Source organism: Botrytis cinerea, chromosome 6, assembly GCF_000143535.2.
Source record: "Botrytis cinerea B05.10 chromosome 6, complete sequence".
In the NCBI taxonomy this organism is placed as follows: domain Eukaryota; kingdom Fungi; phylum Ascomycota; class Leotiomycetes; order Helotiales; family Sclerotiniaceae; genus Botrytis; species Botrytis cinerea.
This window is the reverse complement of record NC_037315.1, coordinates 194,876-215,354: the sequence shown is the minus strand read 5'-3', so window position 1 is coordinate 215,354 and position 20,479 is coordinate 194,876. Positions and strand designations below refer to the sequence as shown.

General features: G+C 43.6%; 4 protein-coding genes across 5 annotated transcripts; 2 read left to right on the top strand and 2 right to left on the bottom strand.

Moving 5' to 3' along the window:
* Nucleotides 1-901: 901 nt before the first annotated feature.
* Nucleotides 902-4,480, top strand: BCIN_06g00460 (hypothetical protein). Its single transcript, XM_024693296.1, has 11 exons — nucleotides 902-1,363; nucleotides 1,418-1,564; nucleotides 1,636-1,787; nucleotides 1,844-2,202; nucleotides 2,257-2,417; nucleotides 2,469-2,732; nucleotides 2,782-2,890; nucleotides 2,940-3,290; nucleotides 3,358-3,757; nucleotides 3,877-4,015; nucleotides 4,125-4,480. The coding sequence occupies exons 1-11, from the start codon at nucleotides 1,243-1,245 to the stop codon at nucleotides 4,319-4,321; spliced, it is 2,400 nt and encodes a 799-aa protein (XP_024549082.1). The 5' UTR covers nucleotides 902-1,242; the 3' UTR covers nucleotides 4,322-4,480.
* A 675-nt stretch (nucleotides 4,481-5,155) lies between these two features.
* On the bottom strand, nucleotides 5,156-6,432 carry Bhl1. 2 transcript variants are annotated; one of them, XM_024693295.1, is made up of 4 exons: nucleotides 6,306-6,432; nucleotides 5,829-6,261; nucleotides 5,640-5,710; nucleotides 5,156-5,501 (listed from the first exon to the last, which is right to left on the bottom strand). In XM_024693295.1, the coding sequence occupies exons 2-4, from the start codon at nucleotides 6,136-6,138 to the stop codon at nucleotides 5,445-5,447; spliced, it is 438 nt and encodes a 145-aa protein (XP_024549081.1). In that variant the 5' UTR covers nucleotides 6,139-6,261; nucleotides 6,306-6,432; the 3' UTR covers nucleotides 5,156-5,444. The 2 variants fall into 2 exon arrangements, with proteins under 2 accessions (XP_024549081.1, XP_001560171.1); XM_001560121.2 differs by lacking the exon at nucleotides 6,306-6,432 and having other exon boundaries at nucleotides 5,829-6,301.
* Nucleotides 6,433-7,759: 1,327 nt separating this feature from the next.
* Nucleotides 7,760-11,352, bottom strand: Bccac2. Its single transcript, XM_024693294.1, has 5 exons — nucleotides 10,478-11,352; nucleotides 10,320-10,422; nucleotides 10,019-10,258; nucleotides 8,828-9,965; nucleotides 7,760-8,780 (listed from the first exon to the last, which is right to left on the bottom strand). Exons 1-5 carry the CDS (start codon nucleotides 10,595-10,597, stop codon nucleotides 8,165-8,167), a joined length of 2,217 nt encoding a protein of 738 aa, XP_024549080.1. The 5' UTR covers nucleotides 10,598-11,352; the 3' UTR covers nucleotides 7,760-8,164.
* A 3,340-nt stretch (nucleotides 11,353-14,692) lies between these two features.
* Nucleotides 14,693-20,217, top strand: BCIN_06g00430 (hypothetical protein). The gene is made up of 5 exons (XM_024693293.1): nucleotides 14,693-15,195; nucleotides 15,265-17,842; nucleotides 17,898-18,333; nucleotides 18,387-18,837; nucleotides 19,148-20,217. The coding sequence occupies exons 1-5, from the start codon at nucleotides 14,881-14,883 to the stop codon at nucleotides 20,042-20,044; spliced, it is 4,677 nt and encodes a 1,558-aa protein (XP_024549079.1). The 5' UTR covers nucleotides 14,693-14,880; the 3' UTR covers nucleotides 20,045-20,217.
* Nucleotides 20,218-20,479: the final 262 nt, after the last annotated feature.

Here is a 20,479-nt window from a genome sequence, read left to right as displayed (position 1 = left end):
ATGAATACGCGGAATAATAAAACGAGATTGAAACCTGGAACGTGCTTCGAGTAAAGTTAAGGAGCTTTTCTAAAGGATTACAAAAAAAGCGAAGAAGAGATGAAAAATCCACTTTTTAAGCCCCCAATGCACCGGAAAATCCCGTGTCGTTCGTAATGCGAGATACGAAATGCGAGGTGCGAGATACGAAATGTGAGGTGCGAGATGAAGTGTGGCAGGGTCCGAAGACCGGTTGGTGATGGTGGGAGTAGAAGGAGAAGAAGAATTATATATAAAATGCAATGTAAAACGTTGTTGACTGGGGAATTACTTGATCAATATCTTGATTTGATATCCTCAACGAAACTCGAATCAATATTCTCTGATATTGAAGGTACGGTGTTACCAAAGATTGTCTGGGAAGCTAATGCCCGATGCTCCCTTCTCCAATCGTCTTGAATACACACCAGATCATCATTGCAGCACCTGATAGTTAGTTTCACCATCATTTGTAGATGTTTGGTTCAGAAGCCTGCAGTATATCTATACCTGTAAGGCTGAAGTTAACAGGATCTCCTTCTTGGTTTGACTACCGGATGCCGTTCTGCAGGAGTCTAACCGATGTTCTAGATCTTGGACTTAGCTATGTCATAAACGAGTTCATTATATAACATTTCCCTCTTCCTGTATCAGGAGCGTGCGAGAATGTATGCCCTTCTCCGATTACTCGAAGAAGATTCAGGTGATAGAGTCGTGATGGGCGCACGACACTGAGCATCACCGGATCCCCAAATCACGTGATAATTTATCCGAGTATTTGTCCGAGTACGAGATGTGAATGCGAGTCCGAAATACGCGTATAGGAAAGCCAAGGCATGTTTCACCCCAGAGCGTTACTTGCACAGACAGCATAAACATGAACGTCCCAATAACAAAGCTGGAGATGCATTGATATCCTTTGCTGAGACTAAATACGGCCAATACCGTATCAATGCACTGCATTTATGTACCTAGGTAGGTACTCTTTTGATAGTTATGGTCTAGTCAAGTGTGCCTAGGTCAGTAGAAAGTGTTGCGCACATTTCTCGCACCGTTTTCTTTACAGCTCATTCTTTCTTTCAACAACAAACTTACATATACGTACGCGGTTTTATTTGGGATTTTCTGTCTAGATTCTCTGTCTAGGTTCTCTGTCTAGGTTCTCTGTCTAGGTTCTCTGTCTAGGTTCTCTGTCTAGGTTCTCTGTCTAAATTCTCTGATATCATGGGCAATCCTGAACAGCATCCAAGGAAGAGTGAGAGTTTCAATTGGGATGCTCCTCCTCCCTACGAAGAATTGTACGCGTTCGGCAATGAAGAGTCTGGTGTCTCTACATCAGTCCAAGGTAAGAAGCTTAATCTCACAATCTAATCAGGAAATTCCACTGACACCATACTAGACAATGGACGAATTAGTATGGCATTCGTGGGCAATACCTCACCACTGCCTCCAATCTATGTAGCCGAGAATGTACCGCAAGTAAAATCAGAGCCCGTGAAATTGTATCCTAGACTTAATATAGTCATTCAGGTAGTTGGAAGTCGAGGTATATACATTCTTAGGTTTCTCGACATCGAGAGAAATCACCTAAACTTCATCACTGATCAACTTTTCCAGGCGATGTTCAACCTTTTATAGCCTTAGGCAATGAACTTCAACTCGCCGGTCATCGGGTGCGCATTGCTACTCATGATGTATTTCAAAAATTCGTACGAGATGCCGGTTTAGAATTTTACGCAATTGGTGGTGACCCGTCAGAATTAATGGCAGTAAGTATACTCTGTTCGTATCTCCTGACATACATACTTACGGCCATCCCATCTAGTACATGGTCAAAAATCCCGGAATCTTTCCCAAAATCAGTACCTTGGCCAGTGGAGAAATATCTAAGAAAAGAAAAATGATATCCGCCATGCTTGAAGGATGTTGGCGATCCTGTATCGAACCCGATCCCGAGACTGGAGAACCATTCATCGCAGAAGCGATTATTGCAAATCCACCTAGTTTTGCTCATATACATTGTGCTCAAGCACTGGGTATTCCAGTGCATCTTATGTTTACTATGCCATGGACGGCTACAAGATCATTCCCTCACCCACTTGCAAACATTCAATCTATTGAAACAGACCCTAAAACTGCGAATTTTCTTTCTTATGGATTGGTTGATACGATGACTTGGCAAGGGTATGTTTCTATTTTATATTATTGGTGTGACTTTTTCTAAACATTTAAATACAGGCTGGGAGACGTAATTAATCGTTGGAGGAAAAACTCTCTGGATCTCGAACCAGTCCCCGTGATGGCCGGTCCTCATTTAGCAGCTTCTCTCGATATCCCATTTACATACTGTTGGTCACCAGCACTTGTACCGAAACCACAAGATTGGCTCCCACATATAGGTTCGTGAACTCCGCGCCTTATAGCTTCTAGCACTGATAAAAAAAAAATAGATGTCTGTGGATTCTTCTTTCGTCCGCCCCCATCTTACGATCCTGATGCGAGGATTTTAGGATTTCTTGAAGCAGGTCCACAACCAATCTATATAGGATTTGGAAGCATTGTAATGGAAGATCCCCAAAAAATGACCGCGACGATCATGGCTGCAGTTCAAAATTGCGGTGTCAGAGCAATTGTATCAAAAGGTTGGAGTAAACTTGGACAGGAGGTTGAGAATGAGAATGAGAATGTTTTATTTATTGATGATTGTCCTCATGGTAAGAGATACATCAATATAATGATCTTAGAACTAACCAATATTGATAGAATGGCTATTCAAACATGTTTCGGCGGTTATACATCATGGTGGAGCAGGAACAACGGCGTGTGGATTACTCAATGGTCGTCCTACAGCAATCGTACCATTTTTTGGCGAGTATGTCGTGAATTCTCCTGCATCAAACTCCTCCACTAACTCTCAACAGTCAACCATTCTGGGGTAACATGGTCGCAGCAGCCGGTGCCGGTCCCGCACCTATAGAACAAAAATCCCTTAACGTCACAACTCTCTCCAATGCCATCAAATTTCTCCTCTCCCCCGATGTAGTAGCCGCAGCACAAACCCTCGCCTCAAGAATCCAACACGAAAACGGCGTGAAAGAAGCCGTTAATTCATTCCATCGTAATCTTCCCATCAAAGCCCTCAGTTGTGGGCTCCTGCCCCAACAACCCGCAACATGGTATTGGAAAAAGGGAAAAAAACATCTCAACTTATCTCACCAAGCAGCCGCCATTCTTGTCGAGAAGAAGAAAATACACGCCTCTGATCTTTCCTTGTAAGTTCTTTTCCCCTGGAGATACATTTATCCAATCTAAATACTTACTAAATACGCCATGACAAAGATACAAACCCCGCCCCCTAACCATCATTAACCGCCGATGGGACCCCTGGACAGCTACCACCTCAGCCGCCTTCGACGGCGCCATCGACATCACCCGCGCCATAACCAACATCGGACTTGACTACCGCACCGAATATACGCGCGCTCTAACTCGACCACCCAGCAAAAAGCAAAACGAAACCGGCACCGAAGTCGCCTCATCACGGAACCCTCTGCAAGCAGGCTCCATCGCGGTCGGGAAAGGGTTCGGAAAGGTAGGCATCGCAATGGGTAAGACGGCGATTGATCTACCCCTCGCGTTTGCGGATGGCTTTCATGCGTTGCCGGCGCTGTATGGGGATAAACCGAGGGATTACGGACAGGTGAAGGATTGGAAGAGTGGGGGGATTAAGGGAGCTAAGGTTCGTTGAATCTCTTTTCCTTTTTTCCCTTTTGTTTCCTGCTTTGGGATGAGATGTGAGGTGTGGAATATGCAGATTTATAAGGTAAAACAAGCTAACCGTGTACATTAATCATAAAGAGTATGGGCTATGGAATCGCAGACGGCTTCACAGGATTTTTTACACAACCTATTGAAGGTGCCATGAAAGAAGGCGGAAAGGGATTCATGAAGGGTCTTGGAAAAGGCACGGTGGGGTTCCTTACTAAGCCTGCTAGTGGTACGTTTGATCATGTTATTTTGTTTCATGCACATTATAAATATCATCTCCCTGTCTCATTCTGGAAATCTCACCCCATCCCAAAGCAAAATCGCTCACTCCAAACCAGGCATCTTCGGTTTCGTCTCCTACCCCGCCCTCGGACTCTACAAATCGCTCAGCACATCTACGCACCAAGGAACACAAGGCAAAATCCTATTAGCACAGCGGGAATACGGTATGCATCTTGCGATGACACAGCAGATATCCGAGGAAATGGCAGAGAAAATCGTAGAGCAGTTTGAGTGGGTTATTGAGGGGATCTAGGATATTGTGACTATTGTTGAAAGGATTCACTGTCCTGCATTCATATTAGCTGGCTAGCTGGCTAGCGTTATTCATCAAGAGATATATCTTCTCTTGATTCCATAGTCTCGATACGAAAAATAGTAATAATAATAATGATAACATCATAGAGAACGGACAAGTCATCACGACAACAAAGATGCAGCAGCACAAGTATCTCGCTTCGGGTTCAAAAAGTGGAAAACGGGCAAGCCCGAACCTACCATTCAACTTCCGTGCGTGAAAATCGTTACTCTGGATTTTCTTTACATCGAGCTTATGTCTGATTGACGAGCTCTCCATGTCGTTTCGGCGTTTATGAGTAGATCTTCAGATACCCATATTCACAATAGATGCATCGCAAAGAGCAGCAGTGGGTGGACGGACTAACAGGACATTTCTCAACTTTCCAAATGTATAACCAATTCATTTTTTCGAACCCTCAATATCAACATCGATCGGTGGATTTTTCAATCGTGAATGGATCATCATCATAATCCTCGAAATGTCTGAATTTTAAGACTTAACGCTGCTCCCGCTTTAAATACATAAGCGTACAAATTCCATATGCTCAATAAAACGAGACGTATCAAACAGAAAAGACAGAGTAGGAGATTGAAAAGGGAGTGAGAAGAATGAAGGGTGTTCAGGCAGAAGAAATCAGAAAGCAAGCTGTGCAAAGTTTATTGCTGAACTATAATGATTGTGTGGTAGATGAATACTTGACTTGTGATGGAAGCACTACACGCAAGAGTTGAGATGAAGTCAATAGAGTAAAGCAAACCATTGGGAAAATCGCATGTTAAGTTGAACTAATGCAAACAAAAATTCTCATTGTTTAATAAGTCTTCAGCAATGAATCTGTTAGCCTTCCACAATATAAACCCCATAAGATATCTATGCTTATGCATTCGAAGCAAACGTAGTAAAGATCCAGCTATTTCCCGCCTAAAATCATTTGGTTGAGCAATTATTCATCAAAATTCGTCTCTCCCCTTTTCCATCTCAGCCCATCCCATCTCAAACTATGAATCGACTCCGCTTCATCCAGATGACTATATCATTCATTCAACCCCCATTTCCACATCAAGACGCATTCATCACATCAGAGTTCCTCCGCACGATGACACCACATCGCCAAACTAACAAGTGGTAAAACCATCTACAAGATACACTCATCAGTATTTTCATCTCACATCTCAATCAACTACTTCTTTCATCTTCACAAACCCACAACGCAAACCCGCAATCCAGCCAGCAGAGATGATGAGGAAGGAAGGCTTAAAGATAGGACACATACCAAATCCGTAACCTGACAACAAAGTCTATGTTCCAACACCGGGCAATACGCGCCATTATAGATGGTTCTACCTATGAAATTGTTATTATTAGCACACACATACACCAATATCTTTTCATCCAAACTCCACTCAAATCCCAAACTTCAAATCCCAAACCCCAAGCCTCAAACTCCCCCAAAAGTACTCACACCCAACTCCATTAACACTATTCCCATTCAACACAAACCCAAACATCTTCGCCGCCATCACCACAACCGGTTGATCGCCATCCACAATACTCGGACAACAAACCAGAGCTCCCTGATTCACATCTGCGCATTCTAAAGAATGGGTGGTTGTTGTTAGAGCGGTAGGAGGTGCGGAGTTGAGGGTTGAGGCGGTGATGGTTATGTTTATGAGGGTGTCGAGGAGGGGGATGAGGGGAGTGGAGAGGGGAAGGGCGGTTGCGGCTGTGGAGATGAGGAGGAGGAGGGAGATGGAAATCTGGAGAAGGTACATGGTGTTGCTTGGTATGGTATGGTATAGTATAGTGTGGTAGGATGGTATACGCGTGTTTATCCGTTTGTCTGTCCGTTTGTCTATCCGTTCAATGTGTAAGAACGAAGGAATCATAAAAAATTACTAAACAAGTAAATCAGCAAGCATGAGATGAAAGGTAAACAAACACAAATCAAGAAGTAACAAAGTAAGATCTTCAATACTCCTGCTTCATACAAGTAAACAAGCACCAGCTAAAAAAAGAAACAATCAAGGTAATCTCACAATCACATAATCTGATTCTCAACACACTACATATTACGTAGAAGTCAAAGTAAAGAAACCAAAAAAAAAAACGCACAAAAAAATTAACTTCTTCCCTCTTTCCCTCTTTCCCTATCTTGATTGAATAGCACCACATCACAACAGAATACGAAATCCCTGGTTCCGTTCTCGCGGCCGGACAAAACAAGAACAAGAAAAGAATTCCACGCTCTGTTAGATAGACAGACTGACTGGCTATCAGATAGATTCCCCAACATGAGGGAAAGGAGGGAGGAGTGAGGAGTGAAGGTACCTACCTACCTAGCCATTACCAACCACCAAATACATACCACCAACCAACTACATACTCATGAAACCCAAGCACAAGCACAAGCACAAGCACAAGCACAAGCACAAGCACAAGCACAAACACAAACATTAACAGGACTATTATTCTACTCACAATGTGAATGAATAAATGAATGAATAAACAAATAAACAAATAGACAGACTACTTCCTACAACGATTCATATACCCAAACACACACCCAGCCATAACCAAAAACAAGTCTTCCACATCCTCCACATCCTCCACACGCAAAAGCAAGCCCCCCCTCCCCCAAAAAGGAACAACTCCGATTCCAATTCCAATACACCAACCAAAATCATGAGAATTAGAGTATCAAATAGAGGAAAGTAAAGTAAAGTAAACATACACACACACACACACACACACTCTCTCTCTCTCTCTCTCTCTCTAATCTCGAGTAAAAGAGTAAAAGAGTAAAAGAGTAAAAGAGTAATAGTAATAAAAGAGCCGAATAAACAAACAAGCGTAGCCTAACTTCCCCAATCCCAATCCCAATCCCGCTTCCCCCCTTCCCCCCCCTCTCAAAATCCAGAATCGCTAAAAGACTAATAATACTCATCCCATCCACCCATTCATTCATAATTAAAAATCCAATCAACCCATACAAAAACAAAAACAAAAACAAAAATAAAATAAAACCCTCAAATCCCCCAATCCCCCAATCCCAAATCCCAAAAACAATACAACTCACTACTCACTACTCAGAACTCACAACATCCATCCATCCATCCACCCATCCATCCCTCTCCCCGCTCCCCGCTCCCTCCTCCACAAATTCACTTATCCAATTATCCCTCAAAACTCAAACCCCCTCGCAGATTTCCTATTTGTTCCGTATAATCACTATACATAACTCCACCCTTTCTCTTTTGCTCTCTCTCTCTTTCTTTTTTTCTTCCCCCTTTTCTCTTCCTTCTTTCCATCACCATCACCATCACCATCACCAAAAAACGATAACCACTAAATATCAGATACTCAAATAGTAAACCTCGAAAAGAGCAAACTTATTAAACCCCTCCTCTCTCGAATCATTCATAAAATTCTTCATTCCATTAACAATACAAATCATTCACACCTTCTCATAAAATCAAAAGAAAAAACTGTTAAACATAGTTCAGCTAAAGAATAACAAAAATTATACATAATAGTCGAAATAAAAATGGAAATCATTATATTCATTTATGCCCACTAAAAACTCCAACCTGATCCCATGCAAAAGGTACCAGGGCATCATATATTTCCTTTCCTTTCCTTTCATGTTAACTCCTTCCTAGTTCGTAAAACACCAAACCATACACACCTAAGCCTTTGGATACCGAAAAATATCACATCCCACCAACCCACCATCCCATGAGATCAAATCAAGTCTCAAATCAATTGGAAAAGAAAACTTCTTGAATAACATCCAAATCACTACTTGCCAGTTGCAGGATTCGTCGACAAAACTTGAGTAGGAGCAATTCTTCTCTTTTTCTTTTCAGGTCCAGCTCCTGTATCCTCCTTTTCACTCTCACTTACATCTCCCGGACGTTTAACACCCACTACCGAACCTGTAGTACTTCTAGGAGTTTGTGGGGGTGTTGTCATAGGAACTCCTGAAGTGGTATTTGCTGCTGCAATACCTGGAACACTACTTGACAACGGAGTTGGATTACTGATAATTGTCCCTAGAGCTGATGTTACATGAGATGATTGTGTTGCAACTGAAGATGTAGAATTTGATCGCGTAGGCGAAGAAGGTCTAAAAGTCGTGATGGGAGCTGGTGGGGGTGATGGCGCAACCATAGGATTTGAAGATGTACGATGATGATTATTTGAAACTGGAAATGGTGATGGAGGTGCAATCCCAGCTGTTGGTGTTGCCATGGGAGTATTTTGAGTTGACGAGACTGCTGAACCACTAATAAATGAACGTTTTGCAGTAGGTATTTCTTCATCATAAATTTGTCCAAGTTCACTAGGAGCAAAAGTTAATGTTGAACAGAAACCATCCGAAGATGTCATCAATAACGTAGTTCCATCAGTTGACCTGATTAATTAGCATAGAACAAAATCTATAGGTTAGAATAAGCATACCATGATAAATCTGTAAAGGTTGCACAATGTAAATTGCTCACTATGCAAAGCGGGGTTTGTTGCTGTGTGTCATACAATAAAACCGAATCCTCTGTGGCAACAGCATAAACCATACGATAAGGTAAAGAAAATGCCATTGTTGGACCTTGAGATGTTACGTTTGTTTCAACCTCCAACGATTTCGGTTTAGATGAAGAACTAGGTCTCGAGGAATCACTACTTTGTGATACAATTGGAGGTGGTTCCATTGAAGCATTCGATGGAGATTTAGGAACCATTGCTGGTTCTGGCAATGCTGCCATTGTGTCATCAGCGGATGATGTATCGATGGTGATATATTTTGTAATTGGTGAAGGAGCTTTTCTTGTTGTGTAGTAAACCGGAGAGCATTTGACGGCCACAGAAGGTTTCTTGTGCCCCGGTAAATGTGCAACAGGAGGCTTGTTAATTCCACCCCTTGTATAAATGTAAACCGTGTTAATTACTTCATATAACATTTTCGCACCCTCTTCTGATCCCTTGTGTTGCGTTTGATATTGACCGGCTGGGGTGAAAAGAAGACTACCATCCGGTGTGAATGCGAGTCTTCGGAAAAATGACTTGAGGGTTTCATTGGCGTAGATATGAGCATTTTTGACTCCAAGTCCAATCATCGAATATGGTTTTGGTGATGCTTCCATAGGCATAACAGCGGGTAAAGGCATGGAAGGAGCAGGAGAGGCTGACCTTCGCATAGACATTGCTGGAGAAGAAGCACCAAATGAAGATCTTCTACTATGACTAATGACACTTGGAGGATTCATCGGTAACGCCATGGAAGTTGGCGTGCCTGGACATGATGGACCCGGTGAGCCTATTGTATTTGGTGTTTCCGGTGGAAATTGTGAGCGAAATCCAAGCTCCGGCGGGGCTGGACTATTGGAGGAGATTCGTCTTCCCGGTAAATCCATCTTCAAATTATGCCCAATCTTTTTTGGTTCCTCCCTATTGTCGAGACTGAATTGTCCGTCTTTCGTTCTCAGGGTATAGATGTGTACGGATCGATCGGATGATTGCGTCGCGATGTATTCATTTAATGGATCCCAAGCAACACCTTGAACATAATGTTGATGTTCAGCGATTTGCCTAATTAACTGACCTAGATAAAATTGATTAGTTTCCGTGGAACGAACAAAGATCTGGATCGCATACCAGTTTGAGCATTGTATATCCTCGCAACATTGTCCATACTCCCAATTATGAAGTACACGGAATCTGGGGACCAAGCCAAATCGTATATCTCAGCACCCGATGATCGACACATGTGTTTGGTTCGCCATGTTTCCTTTTCTTCAAATCCATCTCCTCCGAATGCCGGTGTAATACTTGAAGCTTCGCTAGGTACCCAAAGTAGCACATTTCCGTCGTCTCCAGCAGATGCTAGTAATTCCCCTACAAGATTGATTAGCCTCATCCCCTTCCACCTGGATGTGTCTAGGTTGTGCGTGGATACCTTTCGGAGCCCATCTTACTACATTAACTGCTTGGGTATGCTTTTGGAGCGTAGCTAGATAGTCAATCTTGCGGTCTTCTCCTTCGGATTCTATCTTCCACAACTGTATTCCGATCAGTGCCTCTCTCACATTTCCCATCCGGATAGATTGAACGTACCCTAACATTTCCATCTCCTCCCGCAGTCGCCAATCTCCCCTTGCCCGCCCTTTCCCAATCGCAACTATATATGGGAGAATTCTGATCATGCCAGTTGATGATTAAGGGTGTAGCTTTCATTGTGCCGGTCTTTCTCGAGGTCGATAATGAAGATCTTGGAATGGGTGATCGGTCGAGGGATGGCCAGTATTCTTTCGTGGTTCAATTCGTAGCCCTCTTATTTGCAGAGGATGGGAAAGAGGCCAAATCAGAGCGAGGGAGGAGAATGATGCGATTGAAGGGATTGAAAGAGTTTGAAGAGGTTGTAAGGTAGGATTGCTGGAACTGGTGCTGGGGTAGTGGTTTTGAATTTCAGCACGATAGAAACTTTAATCATCCTCTGGAGTTGCAGATAAGAAAGGTACCCAACGAATCCCTACGTCTTCCAAGAGAAGGGAGGAAGTGGCAGTTGAAATGATCGAGGCGTCGTTGAGAATGAAACGCACATTAAATCCAGCGAGTTCGATGCAAAGACCAAGACGGAGAATGCTCAATTGGATGTTGGAGGAGGAGAAGAAGAAGAATGGTGGCAGTGGTAGGGTGGATGTCTCATAAGGTTGTACAGTACCTTGTAGTACTCCAAGTCCCATAGCCAAGATAGCGAAGGTATGGTATGGAGTGGTGTGGGATGGTATTGGACTGGGCTGGGCTGGCTGGCTGGGCGGGCTGGACTGGGCAACCTTATTTTCTTTCACGTTTTTGCGCGTCCAATGAATTTTACGCGTTCATTGGATTTTAGAATGTGTATGTGTACGATATGTGAGAGAAGATAGAAATGCGAGGGAGGGAGCGAGGGGAGAGAAGAAAGAATATCAACATGATTTTACAAGTATTCCTTAAAACGACGTTTTCATTGAATTTGTACCAATAATTACTTACCTAGGTATTTATCTGCCAAAGGAGTATTACTTCATGTGTGTGTATATATGTGTGTATATATATATATATATAAGTTATAGACAAAGACATCTCCCTTTAATTGTTACTATGTTCTTCCTCCATCCCTCTCTCCCTCCCTCCTCCTCCTCCTCCTCCTCCTCCTCCTCCTCCTTCTTCTCCTTCAATACAAAAGCTTGTCCAGACCGTATTACGATGTAGAGATTCTCCAAGACGCCCTACCTTACCTTGCGCCCACCCAAACCCCTTCATTCTCCATGTCGTTGGTCTTGATTGGTTGCATTGTCAACGGCCGCCAAAAGAAAATCAGTCTTGGGTCGGGAGCCATTCTAGCCAGTATTGGAGGAAGATCGATCACATCTGATCATAAATCTATATGTATATGTACAACACAGCACAATTCAATACATCATCCATCATCCATCCATCCATCTCTTCCAGCCTTCTCTTCAAGATTTATTATTATTAACCTTATGAGGCAATAAATCACGGGCGGGCATAATGCACGTATCATCATGTGATAGAGTTCTTATCACGTGGGTCTTCCCATCACACCATGCTATGTCTACTTCTACTCCATGCCACATACAGGTACACACAGATGGTACCTTTCTTCGTACCTGTACCTGATCCAGGTCACATACAGAGGATACTGTATGATTCAACTGTCTTCCTCACTCCCGAGACGTCGTGGAGAATCATACTGAAACATCAACAAACAAACCTTGCATCTTCCAACTTCCAGACAGCAACTGCAGACAGACTAATGTACTAGAGTGGAGGTATATAGACAAGTCGCGCGAGTCGGCACAGTCACTCGATTCCGGTTTTTGACACCCGCCCTGAATCCGGTGTTCATATGAATTAAGCATTCTTCCCGATGCATCTTCCAAACCTTCTTTTTCGCATTCCCATGGATGGATGGGTGATGGGTACCATGTATATGTTGTGTATCGTGGGGGATATTTCGTCGGTCTGGTCTGGGGATTCGTCGTGTTTCGTTGGGTTGGAACGATCGTCGGTGTAGGAGGTGTGGAGGTCTCATGTCTCGTGCAGGCGGCGCATTGGAGTTTTGAAGATTAAGCGATGATAGCGATAGAGATACGTAGAACGTAGAACGTAGACATGGAGAAAGAGGAAGAGGAAGAGGAAGAGAAACGGAAACGGAAACGGAAACGGAATTAGAAACTGTGAGTTGCAAAATAGTAAGAGTCCAAGTACGTACACTACTGTGCAGAGGAAAACGATAGGAAAGGAAGAATTAGGTAAAATCTATCCAACACATGCTCACACATCATTCTTCTCCATCATCATTGGCGGATAGCATGCTTACCAACCCTTTCCATCTCCTCAGTCTCTTCTTGCTGACAGATAACCCCAACCCCAAAACCAAAACCAAGCATGCATGGAAAGTCATGAAAATCTCTACACGGCCTGATCATTCACACCGCCCTCGGTCAGCTTGAACAGGAAGGACGACCAGCCGTTTCGGATTGGGATGGTGGTTCCTCGTATTTTCTTTTTCTTTCTTGTAGCTAATGCCTAGCCAGCTTGTCAGATTCTATGTACGGTGGATGGATGGATGGATGGATGGATGGATGCATTCTTCAAACCTGGGTGATAGATAGATAAGATACCGGGGTCACCACTGATACTTTTCCTGCTATTTGAAGAGGAGAGAAAGATACTCATTACCGGTACCGTGTAGAATAGAACCGTCAGCCTCACTCAACATTTTTGTCTAATGGCACGGCGTGGCACGGCGTGTGATGATACCCACACCAACACCTACACCTACACCTACACATGCAAAATCTTCACCAAACGAGACATCCCGAACACAAGCATGTGGCCAAAATGTATATATACACACACAGAGTATATGCACGAAATTTAGCCTTCAAGATGGAAGGTTGTGAGTCGTTGACCCAACGATCTGGATGCATGGTGGGGGCGATGGATCACCCTGGATTTTGGATATAACCGAGCTACCGACCGACCGACATTTGGGATGATGAGGGACGATGAGGGACGATGATGAGATGGATGAGATACTATTTGGGGGGTTGCAAGATCTTACCGTGGAAGTATGGATGGGGGGAGGGGGAGGGAACGGAACATGATTTCGAGGGGAGCATGAACATATCTACGTTGACGATATTGACGGGAGCCGGGTAAAGAAGGGAGGGAGTATGGAGAGAATTTATATACATCGTATCTCCCACTGTATCTGTCCTCTACTCGGCAATGCATGACATCTTATCTCATCTACCTTTCGTCACACAATTAGCAGGCAGGTAGGTAGGTAGGTAGGTATCTATCTATCGTTGAATGTCTATACTCATCATGTACCTCTCTCTGACCGTTGGAATGGGAACACGCACATCAACACTTCTTCACTTCTTCTGTTCTTGCTCCTCACTCGCCCTCACTCGCCCTCACTCGCCGTCGTCGTCGACATCAACCGCGCGCATACCAAATCGAGCATCTCATCACGTTCAACTCTCAAGTAATGGACCACTCCAATGGCCCAATGGACGGATCTCCACTGCTCTTCCCTCCAGCGGTCCTCTTGCAAGGATATAAATAAGAATCACTGTCACCCCGATGGATTCGATTCCTTCGCCTTATCCACCCACTCACGTCCGTTCAAACCCACCCAGACCCACCAACCAACATTGCATTTTGATGCTTGATCCCTCGAGAGAAACAGAGAAGAGAGTGTCCCGCCATTCTTGCGAGCAGCAGTCGCTTGTAGCTTTTTGCGGAATTTATTAATACCGTGATCAAAGGCATCTTTCTATTTGTTGTCCGAGGATCGAGCATCTCTCGTGAGTCTCGCTATTATATTAATCTTTTTCTCTATCTCTCTATCTATCGACCAATCCGTCCATTTGTCCATTTATCAATAATCAACTAGCTGACCAATCAATCCATCCACCCAACCAATTCATCCATCGCTTCTACATACACCTCCACCGTTGCTCATTAATAATCATTCACTCACTTCCTCTAATTCACTAGTCCTCTGCCATCCATCCATCCATCCATCCATCCATCTATCGTATATCGTACATCTTTTTCCCTTTTCTCTCTCTGTCTTGATTGGTGCTGCACTTACTTCACTTGTTACTACGCTACTGCCAATCTATCTTGCCGAATGAGTCAACAAGCAATACCGCCTCCCTAGTCACCTCTCGAGTTTTGGCTAAGGCTGCAGTTGCTTTCCACTTGCAACCGGACCGCGTGCAACATATATCTTCATTCGCACTCCAAAAAGAGAAGAGAAGAGAAGAGAAGAGAAGAGAAAGAAGTGCGAATCTTTGGGGGAAATCCTTTTCACAATTTCTTTTCACACTTGCCTTTTTGCCTCCCCCCATATCCGTTACACTCAAGTAGAAATATCTTCCCAAAAAGAATGAGCTTCAACTTCACAGCTCTCTTCTCCCTCAACTAGACAATTCAAGATGCTCGATTATAATTCGGGTTCCCTTGCTGCTGCAACTTGCGCTCTTCTTTTGGTCATTGCCCTGACTTTCCCATCCGTCTTTTCTCTGACTTCTCATTTTCGAGAAAAGGGAAAGCAAATTCCCAACACATATACAGATAAAGATGGAGTTGCCACCGAAGAAACAATCGCCGCCTTTTCAACAAAAATTCCCAAGACATTACTTATGATATCCACGCTTCTCGGATTCGCAACTTCTATAATTCTGGCCGTCTTGGATCTCTTTCATTATGATGGATTGAAGCTTGATGATTGGCTCAATGTTGCATTGTGGGCAAGTCGCATCTTTCACGCCTTCGGGCAACATATACATACATGTATCATTTTGCTAACTTGGCCGTAGTCATTCATTCTGATCCAAGCGCTTAGCACTGTATTGATCAGAAGTCCTACCAAAGCATACACCAATGGTGCTCGTGCAGCTATCTCAGCTGTCTGCCTCTTTTCCATCTGTCTCTACCAAGATGGTCTTATCGTGGAGGATCAGTCCGCCCAGGCTAACTTCCGTTCAAGTGCGACTTTCTGGCTCCGCATCTCTCAATTAATTCTCACACTTTCTGTCGCCATCTCCGCCATCTCATTTCCACGTCGTCCGCATGTGACTAGAGATGAGCACCCCGTCGATGCCATGTATTCCGTTTCTGCTCTGGATAGATATACTTTCTCCTGGGTGGGTGATCTATTGGCTTTGGCCTATAGTAGAAAGCGTCTAGAATTACAAGATCTACCAAAAATGGACCATCATACCAGGTCGCAGGATCTCAGTGAAGCATGGGAGGCGAAGAAGCACACCCGGGCGCTTTGGATCGAAATTTTCTGGGCACATAAATCACCTTTCATCATTCAGTGGATCCTTACAGTCTTCCAGGCCTTTGGAAATTTCGCACCTCAATTTGTAACCTTTCAGATTTTGAAAATGTTGGAACGTCGTCAACCCGGCGATGAAGTCCCTTTTGGAGCTTGGATTTGGGTAGCTACGTTATTCTTGGTCACTCTTGCCGCAGCTTGGATTGAATCCTGGATGTTCTGGATTTCTTGGGCTGAACTGGCCATTCCAATTAGGTCCCAATTGTCGGCTCAAATTTTCCAAAAAGCCATGAGACGCAAGGATGTGAAAGGTGCAGCTAGATCGGAAAAGAAGTCTACTGTTACATCTGAAGAAACTCAAGAGTCGGTTGCACAAGATAAACCAGAGGAAGAGGAAGAAGAGGACACTGATCCAAAGGGAAAACAATCTACAGTTAACTTGATCGGTGTGGATGCCAAGAGAGTTTCAGACTTTTGCTCATTCAACAACTATTTCCCTGGCTCGCTTTTCAAACTTGTCGTCTCCTTTTCCTTCTTGATCAGTATCATTGGATGGAAGAGTTTGCTAGCAGGAATATTGGCCATGTCTTTAACCGTTCCTATCAACGTTTACTTTAGCAAACGTTATTCAGCAGCTCAAGACAGATTGATGAAGGTAAGAGATGTCAAAATGGCAGTTGTAACCGAAGCACTTCAAGGTATCCGTCAAATCAAGTTTTCTGCATTGGAATCGAATTGGGGCAACAAAATCGGACTAGTCCGAAAGAAGGAGTTGGACGAGCAATGGAGTGTTTATCTCAACGATACAATGTTACTCTTTTGCTGGATCACAAGTCCTATTGCTCTTGCTGCAGTAGCATTGGCAGTATATGCTTACCTTCATGGCGTTCTTCTACCTTCGGTCGCATTCACTGCTATAGGTGTCTTCGTCAATCTGGAGGTCACCCTCAGCGTCATTCCAGAACTTACCACGGACTTGATCGATTGTTATATTTCTATTAATCGCATTCAAAGATATCTGAACGGGGCTGAGATATCCGAAAGTACCGATGATGCGCCCAACGTTTCATTTGAGAAAGCTTCAATTGCGTGGCCATGTGCTGAGGGTGAAGATGAGATGGACGCAAACGAACGATATGTTTTAAGGAATGTAGATGTCTCTTTCCCTGAAGGAGAATTGAGTGTCATCAGCGGTAAAACTGGTACTGGAAAGAGTTTAATGTTAGCGTCGATTCTTGGAGAAGTTGATATTCTTGCTGGTAAGGTCAATGTTCCTCGAGGACCAAAAGCCAAAGATCGACATGATCACCTTGCCAATAAAGATAATTGGATCATTCCGTCGTCAATTGCTTTCGTTGCTCAAATTCCTTGGATTGAAAATGCTAGTATCAAAGACAACATTCTTTTCGGACTGCCACTTGACGAAGAGCGCTATCAAAAAGTTGTCGAATACTGTGCTCTCCGCAAAGATTTGGAAATGCTTGGCGATGGTGAAAATACCGAAATTGGCGCGAATGGTATCAACTTGAGTGGTGGACAGAGATGGAGAGTTACATTTGCCCGAGCCCTTTATTCTCGTGCAGGTATATTGGTCCTTGACGATATTTTCAGTGCTGTTGATGCTCATGTCGGTCGTTTCATTTACGAAAAAGGTCTTACTGGTGAACTTGGTATCGGACGTACTCGTATTCTCGTTACTCATCATGTTGCTCTTTGCAAGGCCAAAGCTAAATATCTCGTTGAACTTGGTGACGGGACGGTTGAAAGTGCAGGTCTCCTTTCGGAGTTGGAAGAAGCGGGTACTCTTGAACGTATTATCAGCCACGAAGAAACGCCTGAACAAATCGCTGAGGATCAAACTCCCATTACGGTATCGGAATCATCTACAGTCATTAATCCATCTTTGTCTTCTGACGATGAAAACACTGATGGAAATACGTTAGCGAAGGTTGTATCACGAAAGGATGATCCAAAGAAATTCGTTCAAGAGGAGACACGAGAGCGTGGTAGTGTTAAAGGAAAGGTCTATGGACATTATCTCAATGCTTCTGGTGGATGGCCTTTCTGGATACTTGTTTTGGTCGCTTTCGTTGGTCAGCAATTCTTGATCACTGGTAAGATATCGAATTTATTAATTTCAACTTGGGATATTTACTAACACTTATTCAGGTCGCTCTTGGTGGTTAAAACTTTGGACAGCGAGCTACCAAGAATCTAGCATTACTAATTCCATGTTCACAACTCAGGCCAATCACTTACCCCAATATGGAAATGTACAGAATTCATCTTTCCAAACAGAGGCTATCAAGCACGACACTACATTCTATTTGAGTATATACGTTGCTCTTTCGGCAGTTTCTGCTGTTGTAGGAACTCTCCGCTATTTCTACGTTTACACTGGATCTATTCGTGCGTCTAAGATTCTTTTCGAAAGACTTTGCTTTACGGTTTTGAGAACACCTTTAAGATGGATGGACACAGTACCACTCGGCAGAATTTTGAATCGATTTACTGCCGATTTCAATGTGGTTGATGGAAGATTGGCCAATGATTTCGCATTTGGGGCAAACAACTTCTTTGGGTTAATTGGAATCATTTGCACAGGGTATGTGTATCAAATCCCTCTTCTTCCCTTTGCATTAAAACTAACAATGATAGTATAATTGTCTCTCCATGGGTTCTTCTCATGTCTGCAGTTCTTTTGGCGGTATGTGTCTACGTGGCACTTCTCTATCTCCCTGGTGCTCGTGAAGTCAAGCGTCTCGAATCAACCGCAAAATCCCCCATCTTTGAACAGTTCGGTTCCGCTCTTACAGGTGTCGGCACAATTCGCGCATTTGACAAAACAGATATCTATATCAAAAGCATGTGGGCCAAAATCGACGATCATTCAACTACATTCTGGCATCTCTGGGTCTTCAATCGATGGATGGGATGGAGAATGGCTTTTGTCGGTGGATTGTTTTCAACAATTGTGGCGATAGTCATCATTTTGCTTCCGGAAATTGATGCTGCGTTGGCTGGATTTGCATTGAGTTTTGCGTTGGCTTATGGTCAAACGGTTATGTGGACTATTAGGCATTATACTAATTTGGAACTTAATATGAATGTAAGTCTTGTCGATTTTTCTTTATTCTAGGCATTGCGGGTGGAGGGAGAGCTAGGCAAGAGTTGTGAAAAGCTTCGTGGGTGAAGATGAGAGGGCTCTCTACAAAGAGCAATAATGCCGACTTTAGGGGGTGATGGACGAGATGGAGGAACGCTTTCGGGGGGGGGGGCAAGCCCCCAAACCCCCTTTTGCTCGCTGCGCTCGATGATATTTCATATAGTCTTATACGGCCTCCATGGCAATGGCCCCCGGGGGGCCAGCGGAGCGTCGTTTTTGTTCGCTGACAAGTACTGACTTTTCAATATTATAGGCCGCAGAACGTATCGTTGAATACTCCAACCTAAAAACCGAATCTCTAGAAGGATCAGATCCACCAGCAGCATGGCCAACTGAAGGTCGTCTCGAAGTTAATGATTTAGTTGTCTCATACGCAGATGATCTTCCACCCGTTCTCAAAGGTCTTACTTTCCAAGTCGAACGTAGTGAAAGAATCGGAGTAGTAGGACGTACTGGAGCCGGTAAATCTTCATTGACACTTGCACTATTCAGATTCCTCGAAGCCCGCGAAGGAACAATTCATATTGATGGTCTCGATATTTCTAAGATTAATTTGCATTCGCTTCGTTCGAGATTAGCGATTATCCCACAAGATCCAGTACTTTTCTCTGGAACAGTTAGATCTAACCTCGATGCTTTTGATGAACATACAGACTCGGAACTTCGAGATGCTCTAGAACGTGTACAGCTCATTCCACCAACTGGACAAAACACCCCCTCAACATCCGGAACGTCGACTCCCTCGCTCCAGAAAAACAAAAATCCCTTCACATCCCTGCAATCACCGATAACTGAAGGTGGTCTTAACCTCTCGCAAGGCCAAAGACAGCTTCTCTGCCTTGCCCGTGCTATCGTTTCACATCCGAAAATCATGGTATTGGATGAAGCAACCTCGGCAGTGGACATGGATACCGATGCATTGATTCAAAGATCTATCAGACAAGAATTCACAGATAGCACATTAATTGTTATTGCGCATCGTCTTAGTACGATTGCGGATTTTGATAAGATTTTGGTGCTGGGTGAGGGGAAAGTGGTGGAGTTTGGAAAGGCGAGGGATTTGATGGAGCTAGAGGGGGGAGTGTTTAGGGGGATGGTGAAGGAGAGTGGGGAGAGGGAGAGATTGGAGGAATTAATTATGGGAGAGTAAAAAAAGGGTGGCGTGCTAGATGGGGATACATAGGGATATGGATTTATGAATGGGGAGATGCATCGATGAAAGAAAATAATGAATAAATGATTGTTTAGCGTGGAAATTCCATATGAATATTTCAAAGCGCATTTTGATAGATAGATAAAATTTTAGGATGGTTTTTCTATTCATGGATGGGATAGTAGAAGTCGCTTGTTTGCTTGATTGCTCGCTGATATGCATTGCCTACGTGTGTAGATTCTCTCGCGTGTTTGGAATCGGTGTTTTTGTTTTTATATTTCTTCTTCCTTTCTACAGTGTAATTTCTGTCGAATGAAGTCGTGCATACGCATAACTGTTGGTGTTGTACGCGGAAAACATGATCTAAAAGCCACGTGACATCTCAAGCTAGTATTTATCGTTCTTCTTTCTGTAGACTTGAAAAGACACTCT